Consider the following 18223-nt stretch of genomic DNA (forward strand, 5'->3'; position numbering starts at 1 on the left):
ACCATGGTACTAGACCAGAGTGACATGAAGATAGGACTGTTAGTACAGCTGCACTATACCAGGATCTCATCTGCACAGACAGGGCAGCAGAGAGGGGACATTTGAATATATAAAAGAGAGCGCAGGCCATTCAGTATGTGAACTTTTTTCATCTCCCAAATGCCTAGTAACTTTTTTAAGCAGAACTTTTTTTTCTTGTAGAAAGTACAGTTGTTTTCACTAAGAGTCTATGTGGGGCTTGATTTACCCTTCATCAATTAGCTGGAACATGGATTGGGGATTTGATAGAAAAGTAAACTCTGCTTTTGATTAAAAAATTAAGAATAAAATATTTTTCCAAATGTTTTGACAATTGTCCCAATATCATTATGGAATGTTTTTTTTCTTTCCCAATGATTAGAAATGCCACTTATGTCATATGCCAAATCCTTTCTCCACATTAGAGCTTTTTTCTGGATTTTCTATTATATTCTTTGATTTACCTGTTATTATGTCAGTATCATACAGTTTTAGCTGTCTAATATAATTATATGTGTATTAATAGTCTCCTTTTTTATTTTTCCATACTCTCATATCTATAGTCTTCCAGATTTACTTTATAATCACTTTTCTAAGTTCCAAAACAGACCTCTTGAGAAATTTAATGTTATTGGGACTTCTTAGAATTTTTACTTTGGTTATTTTTTTAAGCCAGGAAAGGGTTTATCTTGCGTTTTCTTTAAGGTTTTTAAAAAAATTATCCTCATTAAAGGGTTCCTCCAAATACTTTTTGCACATTTTTGTTAAGTTTGTTGCTCAATATTTGTATATTTGTAGCCATAATGAATTTTTCCATTATTTTTTAAACTAAGTTTTTATATGTATTTGAAAACCATTGATACTATAATTTTGACCAGCACCTTAGTGAACTTCTTTATTTGTTTTTATTTAGTTATCTTGGTTTTTTTTAGGTAGACAAAAGTATCTTCTGCAAAGAATAAACCTGTCTTCTTTCCTATTAGTAGACCTCTTTTTTTCTGCTGCTTTTCACAGTTAACTGGCAAAAATTTTTTTTTCCTTGAAACAGTTTAACATTCCTCTACAATAGAGGCAAATAGTATCCTCATATTTGTGCTGGTACATATAATAGAAGTAATAAACTAAGAGCTCCCAGGAATGCTGTATAGCCATAAGAATATAAGGAAGTAGATTTCCTTTGCTGTGCAAAAACTTTTTAGTTTGATGTAGTCCCATTTGTTTATTTTTTTCTTTTGTTTCCCTTACCTGGGGAGCTATATCTGATTTAAAAAATTGCTATGAGCCATGTCTGAGATTTTGCTGTCTATGTTTTCTTCTAGGATTTTTATGGGTTTGGGTCTCACATTTAAGTCTTTGAATTTATTCTTGTGGTCTAGAAGGTGGTCTGGTTTCATTTTTCCCCATGTATCTGTCCAATTTTCCCAGCACCACTTATTTAATAAACTATCTTTAGCCCATTACATGTGCTTGCTTCCTCTGTCGAATATTAATTGACTATAAAGGTGTGGGTTTATTTCCGGGCTCTCTATAATATTCCATTTGATCTGTGTGTCTGTTCTTATGCCAGTAGCAGGCTGTTTTGGTTACTATGACCTTGTAATATAGTTTGATATTAGGTAGTGTGATTCCTCCAACTTTGTTCTTCTTTCTCAGGATTGCTGTTGCTAGGCGGGGACTTTGTGGTTCTAGAAACATTTTTGAAGTATTTGTTCTATATCTTTGAAATATGTCCTTGGAATCTTGATAGAAATTGCGTTGAATCTATAGATTGCTTAGGGTAGTATGGATATTTTAATGATGTTAATTCTTCGTATCCATGAACATAGTACATGCTTCCACTTATTTGTATCTTCAATTTTTTTCTTCAGTGTCATAATTTTCTGACTACAGGTCTTTTACATCCTTGATTGGGTTTATTCCTAGGTATTTTATTGTTTTGAAGCAATTGTGAATGGGATTGTTTTCTTAATTTCTCTTTCTGTTAGTTCGTTATTGGCATATAAAAATGCAGCTGATTTCTAGATATTAATTTTGTACCCTGCTACTTTGCTGAATTTATTTATCAGTTCTAGTAGTTTCTTGGCAACCCACAGAATGGGAGAACATGTTCACTGATACATCTGATAAGGGGTTAATATCCAAAGTTTATAAAGTACTTAACAAAACTCAACACCAAAAAAACAAACAACCCAATTAAAAAATGGGCAAAGGATCTGAATAGACACTTCTCCAAGGAGGGGATACAGATGGCCAATAGACATGTGAGCAGATGCTCAGTGTCACTAATCATTAGAGAAAAGCAAATTAAAACCACAGTGAGATACTATCTTATACCTGTCAGAATGGCTATCATCAATAAATCAACAAACAATAAGTGCTGGCAAGGATGTGGAGAAAGGGGAATGCTTTTGTACTGTCGGTGGGAATGCAGACTGGTGCAGCCACTGTGGAAAGCAATATGGAATTTCCTCAAAAAACTAAAAATGGAACTGCCTTTTGATCCAGCAATCCCACTTCTGGGAATAATATATCCAAAGGAAACATAAACACTACTTCAAAAGAACATAAGCACCCCTATGTTCATTGCAGTGTTATTTACAATCGCCAAGATATGAAAGCAGCCCAAGTGGATAAAACAACTTTGGGACATTTACACAATGGATACTACTTGGCTGAAAAAAGAAGAAAATTTTACCCTTTGCAACAGTATGGATGGACCTGGAGAACTTTATGCTAAGTGAAATAAGCCAGTCGAAGAAAGACAAATACCATATGGTTTCACTCATATGTGGAATCTAATGAACAAGTGAACTCACAGGGGAAATGGGGACAAACTCATAGATGGAGAGCAGGATGATAGCTGGGTGGAGGGAGGTTAGGGGATGGAAGGACTGAGCAAAAAAGGAAAAGGACTCATGGACATGGACAACAGTGTGGTGATTGCTAGGGGGAGGGGGTATAAAGGGTCTAAATGGTAATGGAAAAAATACAATAAAGATTAAATTTTTAAAAAATATAAGGAAGTAGTACTCTTGGTAGAAAACTACTTTTGTAGTTATAGAGAACACTAATTGTGGTGTTATGCTGCCATCTAATGGCTTAATCTAAAAAGGGTGGTTGGAAAATAAGAATGTCCGTATGGACTCCCAGTAACAATAACCAAGATGAGCCTGTAGGAAGGGAAATGAACTAGAGCGCCTGTGTTTAGAAATGAAATGTGAAAATGGGGATGTAAACAAATGCTGTTTGGGTTTTTACTATTAATATAACTTCATTAATATTTACAGAATGAGTGTACAAATGAACCATCTTTTTATTTTTATTTTTTATTTAATTGTTCTTCAAGTATAATTGTCTCAAAATATGTAATGTGCAGCAGCAGGGACCATCCCTTTGCCTACTGCTAACTTGAAGTGTCAAGAGAAAGCTTGTTATGTAAACTAGCCTCCTAAGAGATTGTTTATCTGAACCTGTGAAGTTCCTGACAATCTTGTGGCCCAGAGCTTCCCCTTACACACTAAGAAAACTAGCCATCAGTTCCATATCTAAACAGGGTATATCTGAGAAAATTTAAAGATGGTTCATTTGTATTGACCTGGCAATTCTACTGTTGGGATGGTCCCGGCTGCCATACATTACATATTTATTAAGTGTGTACATACCAGTGGGTCATTGGAGACATCAATGCTATATCCCTCTCTCATAGCATTCTAATATTATTAATACTTAACCGAAATACCACTACCCAGAACAAGAGACTATTGCTCCCCTTCAAGGTGTCTTTTGCTTTTGGGAGCTTAGCTTTCTGAGGTAGTTGAGGAATGGGTCAAGGTTTTATGTTTCTTCCCTTGGTTCAGAAACTATTAAAGCCCTCCTACAATTAGCTAAGATTCTAAAGTAACCCAAACATGGGATTGGGATACAGAGGAGAAATTTATTCCAGGAATTAACTGTTAGCAGTAGTGTTTCTTAATATGTAAAATATATCATATTTCTCAAGTAGATCTTTTGCTCTATAACTTTCATTGTATCTAATTTTATAGCAACATGTTTAAATAAGAGTGCTAGATCAAAGTTGGTCTCACTTGTAGCCCTTGCAGACCATCTCCATTTGCTATGTCAGAGTCTCTGGGGATAAATTGGAGAACTTAAGAGACCTTGCAGAGAAGAAAAGACTACAGTCATCAAAAGTCAAATGCTATTATTTTTTTTTACAATTTTTCTAGACTACTCTTGGCTATTTTGAAGTGTAAGGCCACAAGAGATTTCCCTCCATTGATTAATTTTTGTTGAAAAATTATGAGTCATTATAATTCTTTCAAGATATTTAGTTACTACTCAATGTACTAAATGATATTAAAATTTATTGAGCTTTTACCTATTTACCACTACTATGCTACACATTTTATATCGCAGTACAAGGAAGAACTAAAGAATTAAAAATGTGTTTGAAAACCCCCGGACTATCTAATGGCTCACTAGTGTCTAGACCCTTTTGTATAGCTTTCAGATTTTATTCTTTTGTATGTCTTATTTCTTTTCAGATTTGCTTTTTGATCATGAAGAAATACTTTTTGCAGATAATTTGACTGCCTATAAAAGTCATCTACCAACATCACATACTCTGCTGAGTAAGCTAAAACCGTTTTTGCTAGAAGACCCCCCTTTAGACTTCAAAGAACATATCTTCACAGGAGCTAATTTCAGGTACTTAATTGCCCGATGTTGTAAATGTTTTAAAAGGAGAAAATATTCTTTGTATACTTACAAGTCTAGATATTACTAATAATAATGTCTTATCAGTACTCTACTTTAACTCTAATTTTAAACACTGTATTTTTATTGGCTGCATTTAGTATATAAGTTGCTATTAGTAAGCACTAATTGAATGTTTTATTTTTTTTGTTAAGGGAATGTTTCTCTTTTCAAGGAGATTTGAAAGATCTTGTGGAAGATTTTTACATAGATGAAGAGAACTTTTGTCAGGAGGAGCTAGAAGATATGGTAGGTTTAAATGAAGCTATAGTACCTGCTTTCAGTAATGTTTATAAAAGTGGTAAAGCATACTTTAAAAAAATTTAGTAATATATCTTGACTTGATAATGGGTAGAAAGCATGTCAGCTTAGAAATTAAATTTACTTCTAAGATAGTGATTCTAAACCTTGGCAATACATTGGAATTACTTGGGTAATTTTAATATAATCCTGAACCCTGGGTTCTACCCAGATACATTCTATTTAATTGGTTTGGTGTGCAGCCCAGTTATAGGGAATTTTAAAACCTTTCCCAATGATTTTAATCATTGAACCTGGTATAGGACATTAAGTGATCATGTGGACATTAAGTGATCATGTTCTATTTTAAAATTGGAGACTGGAGCTAAAAATGTTGATTTGTGAGTTGTACAGGTATATAGTTCAGATAGTACTTGAACTATATACTTGAACTGATTTCATTGAAGGTGTAAGAATAAGGATGGTCTGAGCATGCATTTTAGGTGCTGCCAGTGATTAATAAGGAAGATAGCATCCTCGCACATTAAAGGTCAATCTTTCCAAAGGCAGACCCTCTTTTTTAGCATACACATCCAATTGCACACAAAAGTATTATATGATGTTAATATTGCATGTAAAGAATTCTAGCAATTGAGAGTGTGAATAACTTTTCACAGTAATAAGCTCAAAAAACTAGACCCATGTAGATTAGATGCATTTACAAAGTTATTTTAAACATTTTTTTAAAAAATGCAAATGTTTATATTTGGAGCTTTTCTTAAAATATTCAAAGGAGATATAGATTAGACATAGATACAGATATAGATATAGAAGCATTAAAGCATTTACAGGGTCTCCTTACAATTAAAAATTTTAACAGATGTGGTAAAAATATTAATTCACATATTAACTCCTTTACTCAATTTCCCCTCTTGCTTGCCCATTAACTTTGAGAGTTGAGGAATTCAGTTCTATAGGAATGAAAGGGAAACATTCCAGGGAGTGCAGTAAAAATCCATTCCATTCCATCTCCCCTTTTCACTTCTCCTCATTCACCATTTCTCATCTGCTGCAGTGATTGTTTTTAACTTAGAATTTTATAAGTTTATTAACCTAAAAGAAGATATTTCTGCATCTAGGAATATTGCACATCACTAATATAATCAGTGACCATAAAGGACATTACTCAGAACATTGCTTATTATGTAGCATAATGTATTTTTGGATGCTGTACCTCCATTTTTTAAATGCATGCATAGCATTAAAGTTTCTGAGGGTGGGTTTAGTTTAAAATTTGGTACGCCAATTAAACAAATATGTCTTTTTATGAATTCAGAAATCTTTATTTGGAAAACCTAACTAAAAACTTTTAAAAATTATTATCTCAGCCATTATTTTTGCTTGACTGTGAAGTAATACCTCCAACCTTGAAACAAGAAGTTGATATTCCATCACTTTCAGAATTGAAGGAGTTGTTAAACTTAATGCCAGAAATAATAAATTATGAAGATGAAAATGAAAAGCTTTTCAAAAATGGTAAGAATTAATTTAAAAATTTATTACTTATAAAGACTATTTAATAATGTTATAAAAATTCTTGTTCATTAAACTTTTTTCTGAACCTCCAGAGTTTTAAAGAGTATTCTGCAGCTAATATGGTGAAATTTCAGAATTATTGATGAGAATTATTTCTCATCTTTCTTTTAATATGCCTACAAACTTAAAATATCTCTGAAATTAATATAACTGTTTGAACACAAATAAGGCAAGACACTTATGACTATACTAATTTTTTAGTTGTTTGCTTATATAGAATGACAAAGCTTAACAACATACATGCTAACTTTAGTTAGGTATAGAGAAGCTCAGAGTATGGTTATGATTCATGGAATCAGATGGCTAGTAGAGTCATAACCTAAAATTTAGATGGTTTTATCCCAGATAAACTTAGTAAATATTGTTGAATTCTTTTTAATGACAATTTGAGCCCAAGTATTTAACTCCCCTCTTATAAATTGCAGTTGAAATGATGAAAGACATATAATATTAGCAAGGAGTGAAGGGAGATTTGTGACATCCATTGAGAACAGGGATGCTTGCTATCTATAGAGTACAAATTTGAAGGAATTCTTGAATACAAGGGAATGATCAGCTTACAAATCAAAGTAAGGGAATGAAAAGCTGACCTGAATAAGTGAATCAAATCCATACTGAAACTTGAAAGTATAGCAGAGCTCAAAATTTCAGGGTGGCTTGTTGGCTTTTCAGCAGTACACAAATCTATGAATGCTGATGGAAAGACAAGTGACTTTCCTGGATGACTGTGTATTACACTCCCAGCCTTTACTTGGCTGTGATGGTGACTGAGTAAAATAGAGTCATTGCCACAGAGGGATGAACGAGATTACCAAAAAATCTAATAATACTAGCACTTTGGCTGATAGTAGACTTTCTTTCTTTTCTTTCTAGATGTTACCACTAACCCTGGAATTGACATTGAGCATATAAAATGCAGCTCCACAGACATTTTGGCCATTCAAAGCCAATACGAACCAGAGAGAAATGAACCAGGTAGAAATTTTGGGTAAATCATTGAGCTTATTAGAGGTCACCTATACATGATGTAAAAGTACAATGCATTCACTTACAAAGTCTATGAGACAGCTTTCATGTTTAAAATTTGATTATTGTAACCCAAGGTGTCATATTTTTCTCTTATCTGTTCCTTTACATTTGTACTATCATTAACTCATTAGCCTTCTAGCATCAAAACTGAATAATATAGAGAGAAAGTTACAAAGACTGAGGAAGAAAAATGGGGAAATAGCATTAATGTTAAAATAGAAATCTTATAACATTATAACTCAGTAAATAAAATTTTATATTTTCTCTCAGAATAAGCAGTCTTGCTAATCCCTTTTCCATTTTTGTAAATTTAACTTTTAATTTCCCAAAGTAATCCTATCATTATTGTTAATGTTATAATTTTATCAAATTTGGAGTCTTAGAATCATCTTTCAATCCAGTATAATGCCAAATTGTGTTGCTTCTTAACTATGTTGATGATACACTTATTTAGTTACATTTACAATTAGATCACATGAATCATCTATTCAGAAGTTTACTTCTTTATTTATGAAAGTTGGTAGAAACATACTGACTCTTTATGAGTAAATGAGGATCAGTTTGTCAAGCCCATCCTTTAACTACATAACTCTGCAAGGTCACCTAGACTCCAGACTCGTTAAAGTGGAGGATTACTCACTGTTAATACTACTTTCTTAACATCACCGATATTTACTATGCAGATTAAAAGAGTACTATCCTCTAAGTACTAACAACACAAGTTCTCAGAATTAAAAACATAATCACACACGGAGCTCTTAGAATTTATCTCATAGAAGAAACTCAGTAAAGTTTAGTTGTCAGTGGATTTTTTGAAAACCACCACTATCACAGTTTAGACACCATGTGACATATGTGTAATTCCTTGTATGGATGGAAAAGTAAAACAGTTATTTTATATTTCAAGTAACCCAATTTTTTATTGAAAATTTTGGTTGAGCATAATAGTTGCTAACAAAAAGTTCTATATTATATGTCATTTTATTCAATGTTTATGTAATATTATGATTTTTAAATGTTATGTATTCTAGAAGAGTTAGAAGAAGAGTTAGAAATGCCATTATCTCCTCTACACCTAACAAACCAACATTCTTCTGTGAATTCATCATGTACAGAACTTCAGACATTTCCATTTTCTCCTGTTTGTGAAATGTAAGTAAGGAGTACATCTAGACTCAAATTGCAATTCAGATCAAGCAGTCTTTAATTAAATCTCTCCATGTAAAGGCAATTTCCAGGACACCTCTGTGAAGAAAAAAGTCTAAGAGTTAGAACAGTGCCTACAGTAAGCAACTGGAGGGAATTTATGAATATACATGTATATCTTGTTTTCATATGCATCGACTATTTTAGAAGGACACAGAAGTATTAGGTAATATTAGTTGTGTCTAGAAGGGAACTGGGTAACCTGGAAATACGGGAGCTAGTAGTGATGGAGCCAGGATCTTTTATACTTTTAGTATTTTGAATGTATTACCATTAAAAATAAACAACTTGAAAAGTTTAAAAGATTCTGGCATTGGAACAATTTGCTTAGGATATCGCCACTGGATGCTTGTCGATGGCACTGCCTCCGTTTGGCACTCACTGCCATGGAAGACAGTGTAGTGGTGTACTAATTTGCTAGGGCTGCCATAACAAATACCATGACTTAAATACCCACTCTATGGTAAATAAATTTAATTTTGTTTCTTCACAGTTGGGGCTAGAAGTCCAAGATCAAAATATTGGCAGAAATGCATTTATTCTGAGACCTCTGTTCTTGGCTGTCTTCTCGTGGTCTTTTCTCCATGGATGTCTGTCTTAATCCCTTTTTCTTATAAGGACACCAGTCCTTTTGGATTAGGGCCCACCCTAACCACCCCATTAAATTAAAGAAGTAATTTTAATTTAATTACTTCTTTAAAGGCCCTATTTCCAAATAGTCACATTCTGCAGTACTAAGAATTAGGGCTTTAACATATGAATTCTGGGCCACAATTCAGCCCATAGTAAGAAGTTAAGAGCCCTATAACCTTAATTGCCCTGTACCTCTGTTTCCTTATCTGTAATATTGGGATAATAACATGTCATACCTCACAGCATTGTTACGAGGTCTTCTAAAAGATTTGTCATAGCCTTCTGACCAGGAATAGCCAAGGATCACAGAGCACTGGGGACAGCAGTTGACCAATAGATTTGGCTATCAACTCAGTCCCCTAGGAGTAACAGGGGTCGTACCCTATTTCTAACAGCAGCCCACTGACCTTGTTTACCTCTGTCTATGTGATATTGGTGTTGGGGGAACCAGACAGGTAGCACCAAGTAGTGATTCCTAAATCTGTTGAATACCCCATTGTTACTGCACAGAATGGTCTGTAATCTCAGAACTGTTATAGTAGAACTGTACCATTGTGTTCTAGTTTAAGCCAAAGTTGCATAGCTTAATAACCTAGCATCTTTGCCCTCTGAAAGAAGCCTAAGATAGCTTTGGTTGCTATCTTGTACCATGTGGCGTATGTGTAACTTAATATTTTCCGGGTTCGATTTGTTTGCTGTCCTGGAATAAAGCTACCCATTCCTCTTCTTCTTATGCCACTTACAAAACTAGGAACAAGACTAGTATAGTCCCTTCTTCCTTACTGTAATCCTGGAATTTAATGTGTCCTAAAATAGCACATTTTCAGGAAAAGTACAAAAAAATGACAAGTCTCTAACAAAGTTTTTCCAAGAGTGGGAACAGTAGCAGCTATGTGCAGGGTTTTGAGTTGTTACCTGTGATCAGCGGATCTATGGGAAGAGAGTGCTGTTCAGTTGCTGGGAGCAATTCATCTCGAGCTACTCAGGCTCCTGTTAATGGCTTCAGGAAGGTGTCACAGCATAAGATGAAGGAGGCTGACGTTGAGGGTCCTACTTGCCGTCATCGTCTGGCAAAGAATTATGTCATTTGGGGGTATATCTGTGACATAGAGAACTCTACCACGAATTAGAACTGCCCGTACCTGACATGAGCTCTGAACAACAGCATGGGACAAGTATAGAAACCACCTAGAATTTGTCTAAATGCTTTGAGTTCCTTTGCTAAGGTGCCAGTTGTTTATTTGCAGGTCCTACATCGTTATTTTTAGTGCTCTTTTACTGTTTTATTTACTCCACACAGCCAAATCCATCTGTTCAAGCAGATTGGCAAAGTAAAACAGAAACTAGGAGAAATTTTGTGTAATTTAGTGTAATTTTGAATTTCAATCAGATATAAAAAATATTTACTTAAACAATAATAAACTTTAATCACACAGGTTATATATCTATTTATTGTTATAACTAAAATATCTAATGAGAATTTATGAAACTTAAGTCTTATCTATGCATTAGGATTACCAAATTTAGAAAAGACTTAAATTAGCCAAGGCTCTAAGGCTGTCTGAAACAGTTTGAAGAAATTGCCTCATCACCACTGCATTTGCTAACAAGTGGTAACTCGCTTGCATTTGGTTTGTGAATTATAAAAAGTTAAAAATCCCTTTTAAAGATGGATTTATACCTCAACTATGAAACTGAAAACAGAAAGTATTAAAATGAAAATACAACAGAAGGGAAAAGTAATACATAATATTGTTGTATTTTTAACTTGTTTTTATGGCCCCAATTACTTTTGTTTTAGAACACATTTTGACTGGAAATATGCCCAGTTAACACATATTTTCAGTGCCTGCCACATATAAAACTCTATGCTAAATTTTCTGGGGCTAAAAAGAAAAGTCTCTATGACAAGATTCTATTTCCATACCAACTGATTTCTGAATTGTGAGTGTATTTTTATATATGACCAAAGAAGATACCAAATTCAGAAAGAGTCTTCAGAAATTTCCATTAAGAATGAGAATATTTGTCTATATTATGGTCTCCTGTTGGACGTGGCTTGCCTAAATATTTCCCCTTCCTCTTACTTTAAAATAATTGCCTACAGTCTGAGATGTCTATTTGCCGAAGGCCTTGGTAAGGTTCAAGAATTGTCTAGATTCTCAGATTTTGCTACTGTATGCCAGATTCTTGGATTATGTGGGTAAATTGGATGGTTTAGACATAAAACCTAGCTTTCTGCTGCCCAGGACTGTCAATTGTAGCAGTGCTCATAACTAGCATGCTCATATATTTTTCACGTGAATAGAGAAACAGATACAATCAACTCTCACTTAGGAGGGAATGGAAGGTTTAAGGGACTAGATAAAGGGGGTTGTGAATTAATGCTCACTTCCCTACCAAGGCTAGTATCTCCGTAATTGTTAATGGGCTGTAATTTACATTGATTGCTTGCATAATTCTCCCTTCAGTACCCCAAAATGTGCAAACAGACACTCATCGCTCATTCACACACCCATCAAGGTTGAAGGCCTGAACTAAACTTTAGGGCCTGTCACTTCCTGAGAAGGGAGAGCAGACAGAACTTTTTCGTAGTCTGGTCCTCAGCCGGTAGAGGCTCCAAAATTTTGGGTTAGAATGAGCTTGGGGAGAGCAGTTATGTAAAGGTTTATGTTGAAACTACTATTTTGTGTGGCAAGCAGAGTAAGTTTACTTGCATTTTATTTCTATTTTGAGTGACTTACAGGGTTGGTTCTAGCACATTTTATGGAATAAAGTGCTAAAACCCTTCCAAGTCAGCCTCTTTTGGCTCCAGGTTCACTGAGGGAGATAGAGGTAGGAATAAGTTAAAAACAAGCAGGAGAATTTAAAGAGCTGACAAATTGCCAAACCTTCCCAGGGGAGAAAGAAGTATTTGAAATTTGGTGTATGGAAGTCTCTACCTCAGCTTACCTATTTATAAAATAGTTAATTTTCACTTTGCTTTTTAGTGAGAAAAATACTTTTTGAAAAAGAAACTTTATCATGCAAAAAAACTAATATTATTAATGTATTAAACTTTTACTTTTTTCAGTAATTCGATTACTTCTGAAAAATAAGCTAATGAATACTATACACTGTGGCAATCAGAAAGCCACAGAAGCTTTTTGAACTAAATTTTTTTTTGTAATTTTAGAGGGAGGGGAAAAGAGGGAGGAAGAGAACGCGAGAAGCATCAATGTGAGAGAGAAACTTCCACAGGCTGCCTTCCACACACCCCCCGAGGGACTGAACCTGCAACCCAGGCACATGCCCCGACCAGGAATGGAACGCATGACCCTTTGGTTCACAGAACAATGCCCAACCAACTGAGCCATACCAGCCAGGGCTTGAGGTCATTTTTGCTTCCAGGTGAAGATTAATTGATTTTGAATGCTAAATAAAATGTATACACAAAAATGTACAGTTAGTAGAAATGTAATTGTCAGTTTCATTGTGTGTACTATTACCATCATTATAAAAAACATAGCTCCAAAATTAGAATTTTAAAATTCATAATCCTAATTTTGGATTAATGCTTATAACACAGGTAATAATGTTATGTAGTCATACTAGTTCAGTTCCTCTATAAATTATGATTTGTCCCTATTTAAGCTAGAAGTATTAAAGCAGAAAGCTCTGTGCCAAAATATCTAAGATAATAGTCATTGTAAAATCTGACCAAATATATCTTTTTGTTTAGATTCATTATAATGAATTGGAATTTCTAATTGAATAAATCATATTAATTCTTCAAAATGTTATCAAATGTACTAATTTGGTCAAATAATAGTTCCATCTCCTACTAAATATTAGAATAATGTTAACATCATAATATTTCCACAGATTTAAATAAACCTTTTATGTGATTACTATTGCTATAATATTTTGGATTTTTATAATTTTGGCTTCTTGAAGATGAGATACCAGATATAACTTTATTTCACTTTTTTTCCTAATTTGTGAAAATTTATTTCATAAGAAATTTTCAGGGGTTCTGTTTATTGTATTTTTCATCTCTTTTGCCCTATGAACTGTTACAGACTATTTGTTTTATGAGTTATTGTTTTTTAAGTGCCAAGAACTAAAGAACTCAACAATCAATATTCAGTTACAGATTTGAAAAAGATATTTTTAATTGTATTTTATTGATTATGCTATTAGAGTTGTCCCCATTTTTTGCCCCTTATACCCTGCTCTACCCAGTAGTAGTAGTTGAAGTAGTGGTAGTAGTAGTAGTAGTGAGAGATATGCTGGATTTTTATCCTTTACAATTTTTATTTTATTCAGACCAAAAACTGATTTTCAAAGCAGTAAACAAAGTACTCCCAAGGATCAAATTATATCAATAATTTGTTATCCTAATAGTGTTCTCTCCTGGTAGAACACTCATATAGGCATGGAAGTCATTTGGATATATATTTTTTTATTGTTATCCAATTACAGTTGTCAGCATTTTCTCCCCATCCCTCCACCCCACCCCAGCTTAACCCCCCTCCCTCCCCCACCTCCACCCTCCCCCTTGATTTTGTCCATGTGTCCTTTATAGTAGTTCCTGTATACCCCTCACCCCACTGTCCCCTCCCCACTCCCCTCTGGCTATTGTTAGATTGTTCTTAACTTCAATGTTTCTGGTTATATTTTGTTTGCTTTTTTCTCTTGTTGATTATGTCATTTGGATATTTTTATTCTCTGTTTTCAGCATGGCTAGACCATAAAAGTTGTTCCTCATCTATTGCACTTACTGATGAGGATTCTACAAATAATAATTTATCCTTTCCACAAAAAAGTCCATCTCCAGGAAAAGAAGTACCAGACTTGTGTTTTTCTGATGAATATATCTCTGTTAAAAGTCCAACAAAAGAAGAAAAACTGAAGGATGATCAAGAACTAGTTTATAGACTAATCCAAAATAAAGAAAGTAAAGAGTGCTTGGAACTTGATTGCACAATACTGTCCACTGGATCATCTTCAAAAATTGAAAAAGCTTCTTTTAAACATGGTAAAAAAAGGGAAAATGACTTGGACCTGTTGAACGACTTTATTATGATGAGAAATAAACATAAAATTTGCACCTCAAACATTGAAGTTACAGATAATGAGGAAAAAGATGGTAGGTAATTTAGTAATATTTTGGCATAGATATGATAGCTTTAAGGACTATATGTATAATTTACTACAGATGATAAGAAAATAAAGGTCTTCTAGATAGCAAATATATTTCAAAGTCAAAGAAAATGTCATTGATTCATGATATTTATTGTGCATGGAGAAATATATGATATAGATATAGATGTAGATGTGTATTTTCAAAAAAAATTTAAATTGCATTTGAACTTGTAAGAAAAGTCCCTGTTTGTAAAACTTTCTACAACTTTATCATACAGATTTATAATATTTCAAATTTTTTTGATTATTCTGCCATTCTTTTTTCTCTTTTAGCTGACAGTTCTATCTCAGTATTTTAACTTGTATTTTAATATATACTTAAGTACACTTGGCCCAAATGATTGCTTATTAGTCTTTTTTACCTTTACCAAAGACTTTCTGTTTGAGTTTAACTGTTTTACATTCTGCTTATAACCATATCAAAAGTAGTATAATGTCATATCATTTCACTTCTGTTTAAAAGGTGGTATTCTAGAATATGTTTAGTATACCCAGATGAAATAACTACAAAAATATGTGTAAGAGAGCATATTTAAGGTCTTACTGTTCTATATACTATTAAGGTACACAAGATCTTGCCCTTGGGTCAATTATAAAATAAGATAAGAACTAAAATATATACCAAAATATCATTTCTATTACTAATGAGGGCTAAGTCAGAAAAAGGAGCTTAGTTTGAGAGTCAAATGGCTTGCTAACTAAACACCAGAACTGGGCAGAGTTACCTACCCAGTCCCAAACTATATTGGACTGGGACAGGATTCTCCATGGTGGGGTGGAAAGACTGCTTGAGAAAGTTTCATGACATGGAGAAATAAGAATATGTGGAAAGTCACAGAGCAATGGAGTAAAGTAGAAGAGTACATGTTATTTTAGGTGTTGAGTACTGTACTTGGTGTTTAATCTGTATAACAATATTCATCCATATTTTACATATGAGGAAACTGAAGCTGGTGTCAGACTAAGAATGAAACACTGGTGTAATGTCAAAGTTCTTTCCATTATTACCGTTCGACTTTCTACCCAGTGCAGTGGTAGGTCCATTCACCCAAGTCGTTCAATTTAATACTGACGTGTTTCAAAGAACTTTAACAATGTTGATCATAATAGAAAAAAAGCATTTAAATAGAGCAACATTGTTTCTTCTGAACAATGCAAATTAATATTTTTATTAGAATTTCAAAATAAAGAAGATTCTTTGACTCTTCAAGAAGGAAGTCCTATTGTTTGTACTAATAAAACTCTAGAAGAAATAAATCAGGAAAGGGGAGCAGATAATGTCATTGAGATTCAAGCATCAGGTATGCTATATACTTTTTTAAATCATTTTTTATTGTTGTTCTATTACAGTTGTCCCAATTTTCCACCTGTGCCCTCCTGTGCCCATCCCATCCCCCGCTCCCACAGTCAATTCCCACACTGTTGGGCATGACCATGGGTCATTCATACATGTTCTTTGTCTAGTCCCTTCCCCTTCTTTCCACCATTATCCCCCTCCCCCCTCCCCTCTGGTCACTTTCAGTCTGTTGCTTGTTTCCATGCCTGTGGTTCTATTTTTTTTTTTTGTTAGTTTATTTTGATTCCTCTGATATGTGAGATCGTATGGTATTTGTCTTATACTGCCTGGCTTATTTCACTTAGCATAGTTCCATCCATGCTATCATGAAGGGTAGGAGTTCCTTCTTTCTGCTGAATAGAATTCCATTGTATAAATGTACCACTGCTTTTTGATCCACTCATTTACTGATGGGCACTTAGGTTGTTTCCAGCACTTGGCTATACATAGATCAATGGAACAGAATAGAGAACCCAGAAATAAACCCAAGTCTCTATGGTCAATTAATATTTGACAAGGGGTGCAGGAGCATACAATGGAGTAAAGATAGCCTCTTCGATAAATAATGTTGGGAGAACTGGACTGGTACCTGCAAAAAAATGAAGCTAGACCAACAACTTATATAATACATCAGAATAAACTAAAAATAGATAAAAGACTTAAGTTGTAATACTATATGCTTTTAAGATACACTCAAATTAATCAAATTTGAAAGCCCTTTCCTGGGGATCTAGGATATACCTCATTTTCCAGGTAACTTTCTTGTTTCAGATATTTCTTTATTCCACTTCTACTTTCAAGTTATTTCCAAACCTGCAAGGCCCTATTCACTGCCTCTGCCTTCCCCTTTGCTCTGCTCCAGTCCACTAAGTGTTATTTCTTCTTTTAAACTGCTGCTTCCCTACATTAAAACAGGAAGAACAAACAATTCAGGCTCCTGGGCCCAGTCTAGAAAAGGATCTGCTAATGGTTGCCTTTTCTATTCCCTCACCCACTAGCAGAGTGTTGTAAATAAGCTGTTATTGATTCCTTTGCTGATTAAACTTTTTGTTCTGCTGTAAAGAAGAATACTCTTTGACTCCTAAAGAACAGCCTGCTTTAGAACATCATACTCATTATTAAAGTCAGTGAGAAAATACAATAGTAGTTCTTGAATATTTTTTCATTCCTTTGGTTCAGTTTTATTTATGACCTTTAGGTGATTATGCAAGTCTTTAAAAATTGATATTCTGGTTAAAGTCAGAAACAATTTGTGTTATAAATTTGTTTGGCTTACAGTTGTAAGCTAATAGTTGAGCGGAAAAAATGTTTAATTCTCTTTATATGGCTCTTCATAGTTGCCATGTTATAAGTTACTGAATAAATCTTTTCTAATAAATAAGATAGCCATGCAATTATACTAATTGCACATGGGAAGGTGTTTTGCTTTTACTAGTTTATTCAGCATAAACATCTTAAAATAGCTTCTATACAATCTTATGTACAATATCATGATTTTTAACTCAGTAAAGAATTTAGGTAGAGTTCAGTTTTCCATAGAGAACATGTTAAATTGGTTTGTCAAAAAGAGCACACAATCTTTATAAAAATACTGCCTTTAGTGCTTTTATTTTTACAGAGAGCCAGTGCCAAGCATATTGTGTCCTAGAAGCAGCAGCTACTCCTATCTTAAAAAAACTTGGATGCCTCTGTACTCTCCCTGTTGCTAATTGGAAATTTGCCACTGTTACTTTTGACCAAACAAGATTCCTCTTAAAGGAACAAGAAAAAGTAGTAAGTGATGCTATTCATCAAGGTGAGTGCAAATATAAGTTATGTTATTGAAAAGAATATACGTTGATAATGTATCAAATTAGTAAAAAATATAGAATATGCAGAAATTAATCATGGATGAAGGCAGCATATGGCACCCACACACCCAAACTGGAGAATCAGCTAAGGAAGGAGCAAAGGGTGAGATATCATCTGGTGCTGCTTCTTAGTGAGGCTCCCTGGACACACACAGGGTGGGGCAAATGTAAGTTCACAGTTGTTTTTATGGAAGATAATACAATAATTAATAAGTAATAATACAGAAATAAACTCTGTGCTTCACATATTTGAAATCGTAAGCCTACTTTTGCCCTACACTCTATTACTTGACAGATTCCTGTTACGGAAACCAAATTAACCCTATTAATGGTAGCATCTGAACCACCAATTTCCTTCCAAAAAAGGGAGGTA

General features: G+C 34.0%; 1 protein-coding gene across 1 annotated transcript in view; it reads left to right on the plus strand.

Annotated features, from left to right (window-relative positions):
* Positions 1-18223, plus strand: part of SHOC1 (shortage in chiasmata 1) — a 64549-nt gene that overhangs the window by 17512 nt on the left and 28814 nt on the right. Inside the window, 11 exon segments of the mRNA XM_024562471.4 lie at positions 4563-4725; positions 4929-5037; positions 6402-6549; positions 7483-7584; positions 8682-8790; positions 12551-12642; positions 13571-13635; positions 13880-13892; positions 14198-14620; positions 15858-15965; positions 17619-17795. Coding sequence (XP_024418239.3) covers positions 4563-4725; positions 4929-5037; positions 6402-6549; positions 7483-7584; positions 8682-8790; positions 12551-12642; positions 13571-13635; positions 13880-13892; positions 14198-14620; positions 15858-15965; positions 17619-17795 — 1509 coding nt within the window.

The sequence above is a fragment of the Desmodus rotundus genome, chromosome 1 (genome assembly GCF_022682495.2).
Source record: "Desmodus rotundus isolate HL8 chromosome 1, HLdesRot8A.1, whole genome shotgun sequence".
Classification (NCBI taxonomy): domain Eukaryota; kingdom Metazoa; phylum Chordata; class Mammalia; order Chiroptera; family Phyllostomidae; genus Desmodus; species Desmodus rotundus.